Source organism: Corvus cornix, chromosome 28, assembly GCF_000738735.6.
Source record: "Corvus cornix cornix isolate S_Up_H32 chromosome 28, ASM73873v5, whole genome shotgun sequence".
Classification (NCBI taxonomy): Eukaryota; Metazoa; Chordata; class Aves; order Passeriformes; family Corvidae; genus Corvus; species Corvus cornix.
In genome coordinates, this window is record NC_046356.1 from 4,023,196 (window position 1) to 4,031,991 (window position 8,796).

Below are 8,796 nucleotides of genomic sequence, written 5' to 3' on the forward strand. Positions count from 1 at the left end.
CAGGACACCCGCAGACCACACTGGGAGAGGGGACAGAAAGGAGCTGTGACCAGCAGAGCCGCCCTATCGAGCCATGGGGAGTCCCCTGGGACACGGTGTGTGCCACCAACCTGCGGGGGGGGTTCCCCCATCCCTTTGGTGCCCAAGGGGTCCCAGGGCTGGAGGCACCTGGACGTGGGGCAATGGCCACATCCCGGCTGGACGTCCCCCGCGGGGGGTCAGGGCTCTGCCCAGCGCCCTTCCCAAGGACACAAACAACTCAAAGGTCTCTGGGAGCAGTGCCCAGGCATTACTCACACACTGGCTCTGGAAAGCCGTGAGGATTTACCAGCAAATCCATATGGAGTCAGATCCCAGGGGAGCTGAGTGTCCGAGGAGCAGGGGTCCAGTCAGAGACCCCTTCCCAGGGGCGCAGGAGGAGCAGCCAGAATCCCTGTTCCAATCACTTTATTCATTATTATTACATCCTCCCGGTTTTATAGAAATATATAAAACAGAAATACTCAAAAACCACTCCCTCTTTCCCCCTCCAAAAAGGATATTTTGCTATAAAATACAATAAGTTAGAAATAAATAACTGGGTTGCATAAATAAGTCTCTGAGCAGAGAAAAGGGTTTGGAGTGGGATGTGGACACCTGGGCACAGACTCTCCATGGCCCATCTGGGGTCTCTTGGGTGGGAAGGATCCACCCGCTCCATCAAATATGGATTTAAATAAGAGAAGAAATGGGGGGATAAGTTGTTGTGGGGGAGAGTTCACAACTGGAGGAGACCCTGGGGCTGAACTGGGCAGCAGAGCCATGTCTGGCATGGAGACATTTGGTGCCACAGGACCTGGATTTTGGGATGCTGATACTGGAGACCCCATGGCTGAGCTCAGTGGTGGATCCAGGGTTGGCATGGAGTCATTTGGTGCCACGGGATCTGGATTTTGGGATGCTGGAGCTGCCAGGAGTCGGGGTGGCTCTGCCCCACCTGCATGGTGACACATCCTGGTTGGAACTGCCAGCGCTGCCATCAGGCACAGTGGCACCTGGTGACCAGCATGTCCTCGAAGAGGCTGGACACCAGCCTGCCCTCGCTGTTGTAGTGCATCAGCACCATGGGGTCGTAGCCGGCGGGGACGCAGCAGGGCGGGGGGGCGGCCTTGGACAGGGAGTGCACTCGGGATTTGATCTGGGCGTGCATGCTGGCCGGTTTGTAGTTGTGGGGACAGGAGCCCTCGCAGAACCTCATGTAGTAGCTGTTGGGGGCGATGACCCAGTCCGACCAGCCGATGTCCTGGAAGGAGACCTTCAGCGACTTCAGGCAGCACTTCCCATCGCTCTTCCCGCACTCCTCCTCCAGCCCCCGGGCTCTCCTGGCCACCCGGCCCGGGTTCTCCTGGGTTTCCACCTCCAGCACCAGCGTTTCCCCGACGGAGGTGGCCAGGGCGGCTGAGATGTTGGCGGTGAAGTCCAGCTGCAGGCGCAGCGTGGCCTCGGGCCCGGCCACCCAGGGCTGGATGGCTCCTGTCAGGTCCAGGCTCCGGGAATCCCGGTCCAGCTCTTGGCTGCGCAGGAGCTGGGGGGTCCCGCCTGCCCCCCGCAGGGTGTAGATGGTGACCCGCGGTGGCACCGAGGAGGCGGGCAGGGACAGCGACTGCCTGAAGAGTTTCAGCTCCGCCTGCACCACCCGGAGCTGCCGGTGGAAATCCTCGGTGCGGGACAGCAGGAGGTGGTAGCGGTAGGGACCGCGGGGGTCCCGGTGTCCGTGGGAGTCCTGGTGTCCCTCGGGGATGTCCGGCCAGCGCAGCACTGCGGGGACAGAGGGGACAGCTGATGTAAGAGCCAGCAATTCCCCACCAGCCCAGGCTTGGGGCCAGCTCCTGCCAGGCAGCCGAGCCATTGCTTCAGGGATCACCCACATCCTGAGGGATGCTGGAGATTCTTCGCTATGCTCGTCCTCAGAGCCACCATCTCCAGGGACCCCCAGGCTGGAGGGTCTCTGGTGCCAGAGAAGATGTGCCAGGACTCTTTGGAGTATCCCCATCCCACGCCCCGACTGTCCCCTCCCAGCCCAAGCAGCAGGAGGGGAATATTTCCCTAAATCCCCCCAGATCCAGATAAACCCCCAAACTGGAGCTCAAGCTGGGGATCGAGGGATGGCACCTCCCTTCTTCCCCTCCGTTCACCCCCCAAACCCCTCGAGCGCCACTCCGAACCCCCCGAGCTGCCGCTGATCAAAGCTTTCATCCCAAATCCCCTGATTTTTTTGTGCTTTTAAGCAAAACGGCTCCAGCGGTGGCTCCTCCCCACTTCCAGGGCAAAGGAAGCAGCGGGATAAGGATGACCGTGGCCACCGTGCTGCATGCCCGGTCATGTCCCGACTGCGGGACACGCTGGGACACACGCGTGTCCCGGGGGGATGAGGGTCGTGGGATGACACGGAGCCACGGCCACTTACAGGTGGGGGTCAGGCGGTGCAGCCGCCGGGTCCTGGACGCGGCTTCCTCCTCCTCCTCCCGGCTCCGGTTCCGCGCCATCTCCGCCACTTGCTGCTGGTAGAGCCGCTGCGCTCTCTGGATGCTCTCCTGGTCCAGCTGGCGCCGGATGACGGGGGGAGCCGGCATTCCCAGCCGCTCCAGGATCTCCTTTTTGACGGCTTCCAGCTGGAACCTGTCCTGGTCCCACGTGTGGGGCCGGGAATCCACGGCGGAGAGGAGCAGCAGGAGCCGGAGGCAGGTGAGTGCGGCCCCGACGCCCCGCAGCGCGTTCGGCATCGCTCTCCTCAGCATCCTGCAGAAAACCGGCGGCTTCAGGGCAGGATTTGTTCCCAACTCTCGTGCAAAGGCTGGATGTGCTGCTGCCGGCGGTGCTGCCAGGGGGATGAATGAAGAGCTCAGGACCTGACTTTATAGAGCCGAACTTTGCCCGCCCTCTGTCCCCCCTCCCGGAGGGTGACGCCGGAGCGAACTCCCCGCAGGAATCTTTCCTCTCCTCCTGGGATTTCCAACAGGAGCTCCGACAGGGCTGGAGCCGGGTGATTTACAGCTGCGGAGATAAAAAACTGTGGAATACTCTTTCTCAGACACGAACACTTCCCTTCCACCTCCCGTTTTCCCTACGGAGCGCACGGCTCCCGGAATCCCCCTCACCTCCAGCAGCCGGTGCTGGCGGAGCGGGGTGATGGAGAGGGGATGATGTGCGAGGCAGGAGCGCTGCAAGAAGCATTCCAAGCGCGGATTTCCCATCCTTACATCCTCCGCCACCTCCCCTGGCCGCCACCTCGCGGGTCGGGTCGCTGTTATCGCACGGGGCTTATCCGCCCCTTCCCAAAATCCCAGCGGAGCGGGGATGGGGCAGGGAGGCGGCAGCTCGTGCCGGGCGCGTGGCCGGAGCCGGGAAAGGATCAGCACCGGACCTTGTCCCACCGGACAGGTGCGGCCGGGGGATGGGCTCATCCCGAGCCTGGATCCTTCTGAAGCAACAGCGGCCGGGGTTACGTCATCCCAAACGGAGCCAGTCGGGACGGAGCCGGGCACGCCGGGTGGCACCGATCCAGCGGGGCCACGTGTGCCGGGCAGCGCCGTGCCAGAGCGGGGCTGGGCAGGAGGAAACGCAGAGTGCGAACAAGCCTCGGGGACCACCACAGCACCACCCCTCTCCCAGCTCCTCCTCAGGGATGCTCGGACCGTGAGCAGAGGGATGAGCAGCTCCCGGTGGGATGAGGAGACGGGCAGGTCCTCCCGGTGCAGGCCGGGGCAGGCGAGGCCATTCCCAAATGTGCTGAAGTTGATCCAAGCGCCTGGTGCTTGGCCGTGCTCCCGCCAGGGACGAACGTGCGGTGATCCCGTGATTTACGGCTGTTTATCCCCCGCTCCTCCGCGGGACTCGGCTCCAGCCTCGCTCCGGCTTCTCTCACCCCGCTTCTCAAGGGGTTGCCTGAGGCAAAGCCGAGACCGAGTGTTTCACCCTAAAACACGGGAAAGGAGAAGTTTGTCAGGATGACAGGGTCACGTTGAGGGGATTGCCCCGGCCCTGGCTCCACTGCCCTGCTCCGGATCCGTCCTTGCAGCGGGATGGGTGAGGAGGAGCAGGAGCCCATCCAGACCCCCTCCCTATTTCACTGCTTTTTCCCTTCCCAGAGCATCCAGCTTGGAGGGAAATCCCATGTGTGGCTCCCAGGGAAACTTCATCCCATGTGGGTTTGGGCATCATGAGTGGGACATCACCCATCCCTCCAGCAGCTGGGCAGGGATGAACTCCCCTCCTGGAGCACCTTCCCACAAGGAATTCCCAGAGCCGCAAGCCCACTGTGATCCCTCTCCCAGGGATTTTATCAGCCGGGGTGATTGCAGCCCTCCAGCCCCCCAAATCCAGGGAAAAAAGGAGAAGGAGCATCACCCCAGGAGGACACAAGGGCAGAACCACCACGCCATTCCCTCCCCTCTGGACATCTCCATGCCCACGGCGGGCACCAGCCCAGCCACCAGCCCCCTCCACCGTCCCCACGGTGCCAAATGTGCTGATCCAGAGCTGAACCGGAGCCCTCGGCATGTCCGGGTGCAGGAAGAGGCCCTGACCTCTCTGGTGACATTGAGCAAGACCCAGCAGAAACCCCGGAATCCCAAAGTTCTGCTTTTGCAATGGATTTTCTGCCCGTGGGCGCGAGCCCCACATCCAGGAGTGACGCATTCCAAGAGCATCAAAGTTTGCTGGAGCCGGATGTTTTCCCCCGAAAGGCGCCAGCAGTGGAAGCCAGAGATTTACAGTCCAGCAAGGGCTATAAAAGAGGGATTTTGGGAGCAGTGGTTTGAATCCTGAGCGAGGATGATGAAATGTCCCGGCGTGTCCTCACCAGCCTGCAAGAGGGGATTGCGCAGCCCCCCACATCCCACGTTTCCTCGTCTCTTCCTGGACACATTCGTTGGAAGGTCAGGTTAATCCAGTGCCTCTTCCCAGCAGGACAAAGGTTCCTCTCCAGTTAACGCATCCCACGTGGATCCCTCATCTCGGCACAGCTCTCCTGGCAGGGATCTAGAGGAGGGATGCCCAGGGGATTGCTGTTCCCAGGGACCTCAGAGCAGCTGGGGTGGGCTGAGGGTGAGGAGGATCCAACTCTGGGACAGCTCAGATTGTGCACAGCTGAGCCTGGAATGGTGTGGAAGTGTCCAAGGCCGGGTTGGATGGGGTTTGGAGCGACCTGGGACAGTGGAAGGTGTCCCAGCCCATGGCAGGGGGTGGAACAGGATGGGTTTTAAGGTCCCTTCCAACAAAACCATTCCGTGATTCTGAATAAATGATGTTTTTCCCTTCTCCAGATGCTGGTGGTTGGTGGGGAGCATGGTGAAGACACAGAGCAGGGGGCTCCAGAGGGCTTCAATTTGCCCAAAAGCAGGAAATTCCCCGCAGCTACCCGAGCTGGCAGAAAGTTCGGGGTTTTTTGCAGAGTTCCTTATCACGAGTGGCAAGAGGGGAAGTGCTGCCTTCCAGATTTTGGGGCTATCAGTTCCTCACAGCTGTTGAGCAAGGGATCCCAACAAAAAGTGCCCAGAAACCCCTGGGAATTGGTGGCATCACCCTGGGACCAGCAGAGAGGGATCAGGTTCTTCCCACATCCCACAGGACCTCAGTGCTCCCCAAAACCACTTAGGCTGAGCAAGTTGGATGCTGGAGGGAGGATATTCCCTGGAAAAAAGGCAATTTGTGCTTTCCCATGGCATTTTGTCAACCTAAGAAGGGAAGAGCAGCCCGGCTGCTGCCACCACACGGAGCTCCAAGCAGCCCTTAGGGCTTGGCCTCGAGGGAAGTTGGACCAGGGATCACTGGGGGTGAGAAATCCCTTGGTGAAGCAGAACCCCAGGTGGGGTTTGCTCCACCCCATCTCTTTTCAGGTCTGGAAAGGGGCACGGAGGGATGGGAGACAGGGCTGTCCCTCGGCTGCCAGCGTGGGATGTTTGGGAAGCCGCAGCCCGTGTTTTCCCAGCGCTGGCCGCTGTCATGATGAATCGGCAGAGTGGACACTGCGGTGACCTTTGGATGTTTCTAAATCAAAGACAACCAGGACGGGTCAGGCGAGCAAAAAGCAGCTTGTGCCCCATCACAGCAGGAATCACATTTTTCTCCCTTTGCTGTGAGTTTACAGCATCTCCCAAAAATGAGACTTCTGCTCCACTTGGACAAAGACATTCCTGCCTCGGCTGCACCCGCGGTCAACGATTAACTCGGATTCCCAGCCCCCTCAGCCCGGGAAGTGCAGGAAATGCCTCTGATCACCAAAAATGGAAATCTGGCTTGGGAAGTCCTCACTCACCCCACAATCACCTTCCTCTCAGAGATGCTGCTGCTTTTGGCACCAGGATGTTCTCTGCTTCCCAAGGGGAGCATCTTTCCTGGATGGGCTCCCTGGACAGGGAATTCCAGGGAGGGTCTGTGCTCGGCTGAGGATGATTTTCAGCTTGCAGACATTAAATAGAATCCCTTGAGAGCATCATGGAGCTGGACTTCCTGACCCTTGTGGGTCCCTTCCAGCTCAGGATACTCAGGATGAGGATATTCAGGATCATCAGCAGGGAACAAGCTCAGCCTGGGCAGGATTGATGTGATGGTTCAAAAGCAGCTTTTCCACAGTGGGAGCATCTTCCTGTCCAATCTCACCCTTCCAACGTGCCAAAACAGCCCTTTCCCTCCATTTCTGGTGTAGGTCCAGGAGGAAATCCCAGGCCTGTGATCCCTTGGGATGGTGGTGCTGAGCACAGCAATGAAGCTCAAGGCTCCAAGGGAGACAGATGAACTCTAAATCTTTCCTCCAAAAAGCTTTCAGCACTGAGCAGGGGGAAAAAATGGATGGAGGGAACCAAACCCAACCTGGGCACATCCCAGAGCAGCATCTCTTTTACCAGGGAAACCCTCAGGACATAATAAAAGGGAAGCACGACCCAGAAAGCTCCTTAAAACTGTAGGATTTTAAGTGTGGATGCTTTAAATGATGGGAAAAATAGATAAAAGAAACCAAATCCAACCCGGGCACATCCCAGAACAGCATCCCTTTTATCAAGGAAGATGCTACAAGAGAAGTCCAACCCCAAAACATCCTTAAAAATGTAGGATTTTAAGCGCCCGGATGGTTTTTGAAGCACAAGGCGCAATTTTGGATGAGGAATGAGGATGGAAGCTGCTGGAGAAATCGGGGAAGTCACTGTCAGTCCGACCTCCAGATGAAATAAATGTACTTAGCTGTGAACCCGGACACGGCTCAGGCTCCACGTGCCCATCAGGAGGGAATTAGTCACCGGAGCGTGACTCGGGAAAGGGCTGTGTACACAGGGCACGTCGCTCCCGCACGGAGCATCCACGGCAGCGGGAAGCAGCTGGAGAGAAGCAGCACGGAGAGATTTTCCCCCAGGCTGGAGCCGTGGTGCCGGCTGGGAACCGGCCAAGAAAATCCCGTCCCGCAGCAGAGGTTGTTGGAGAGTATCCATCTGCATCTCCCGGACCCAGGCACTGCCAGGCAGCAGGGAAAGGCACCGTGAGGAGCCGTGGAGTGGGGAAACGCTCAGCCAGAGCACCATCCCTGGCACGGGAAGCTCATCCTGGGAATTCTGCGCCGCGCCGGGAGCGCGTCCATGCCCAGGCACCCATCCCAGGGGGTGGGAGGCAGCGGATCCTGCCCTGGGATGTGCCCTGGGACATGCCCTGGGACGTGTCCACACACGCCTCACCGAAGGCAGCCAGGGCAGGAAATTCCAGCCATTCCCCTGCCCCAGAGCCGCAGCTGCGAGGTTTGGGTGGAAGCTCTGGGGAGCCCTCGGGCAGCACCTTTGCCGGAGCTCGGCTTTGATTTGCAAGCTGGGAAAACACGGAGAGGGAGCAGCCTGCCAGATGGACGCTGCCCAAAAATCCCACCTCGTTCAGGAAGGGGTGGAAGGAGCTGGGGAGGAGGAAAGAATGGGAGCGGAGAAGAAGAAAGGAGTAAAATCCACGAGGAGCCAGGCCACCAAAGGGATCTTCTGCACGAATCTCCGCGTCTCCGCCAAGGAATCCATCGGGATGCTCCATGAGGAGCCTCCTCACATGGACAAAACCTTGGATCTGTTCCTCCGGAGGGTTCTGTTTGTAAAATGACCTCAACGAGCACATGACTTACCCGAGGTGTGACATCATCCCGGGAACACCGTGCAGGAAAAGCTTCTCACCTTATAAAGGGAATTAAAAGGGGAGTGAAATCATCAGGGTTGGCTCAGTGGCTGCTCCAAGGAGCTCAAATCCCGGCTCACCTGTGAGGGACACCCCAAACCTCCCGGTGCCGGCGTGTGCCGGGTGTTGGTTGGTGGGTGGAATAAAAGCTCCATCTCCAAGAAACGGATGGAGAGCTCAGCAGGATCACCATGGCAGCCCAGGGAAAAAAAAACCCAAAACCCATTCTTAGAATTAGGGCATAAAGAAGACGGAAGAAAAGCAGGGATTCCAGAGGAACAGTGAGGTTTTCCATTCTGATCCCTGCTCCAGACGCAGAGCACCCGGAGCAGGGGCATGGACCACGGCGTGACCTCCCTGAGCCCCCAACCACGAGGTACCCCAGGTTTGGTCTGGGTTTTAATTACCTTGGGTAATGAATCCAACTCCATCCTGCTCTGCCTGGATCCCGTGGAGCCGCTGCCGACGGGTGACACAACAGCCGTCACAGGGTTTTGCCGCTGTCTCTTCCCGGTGACACTCCCTGTCCTGCCACCTCCGCCACACCAGGAAAGTGGGGACCAGGAGAAGCCCCCAGGACCTTGCTGGAGCTGTGGAGGGGTTGTAGCCTCCAGCTGT

General features: G+C 59.2%; 1 protein-coding gene across 3 annotated transcripts; it reads right to left on the reverse strand.

Annotated features, from left to right (window-relative positions):
* Positions 1–459: 459 nt before the first annotated feature.
* GDF15 (growth differentiation factor 15) lies at positions 460–8,557 on the reverse strand. 3 transcript variants are annotated; one of them, XM_039565997.1, is made up of 5 exons: positions 8,259–8,557; positions 8,129–8,177; positions 3,138–3,955; positions 2,447–2,857; positions 460–1,797 (listed from the first exon to the last, which is right to left on the reverse strand). In XM_039565997.1, exons 3-5 carry the CDS (start codon positions 3,211–3,213, stop codon positions 1,019–1,021), a joined length of 1,266 nt encoding a protein of 421 aa, XP_039421931.1. In that variant the 5' UTR covers positions 3,214–3,955; positions 8,129–8,177; positions 8,259–8,557; the 3' UTR covers positions 460–1,018. The 3 variants fall into 3 exon arrangements, with proteins under 3 accessions (XP_039421931.1, XP_039421933.1, XP_039421934.1); XM_039566000.1 differs by having other exon boundaries at positions 461–1,797; positions 2,447–3,033; XM_039565999.1 differs by lacking the exon at positions 8,259–8,557 and having other exon boundaries at positions 8,129–8,214.
* Between the last annotated feature and the right edge of the window lie 239 nt (positions 8,558–8,796).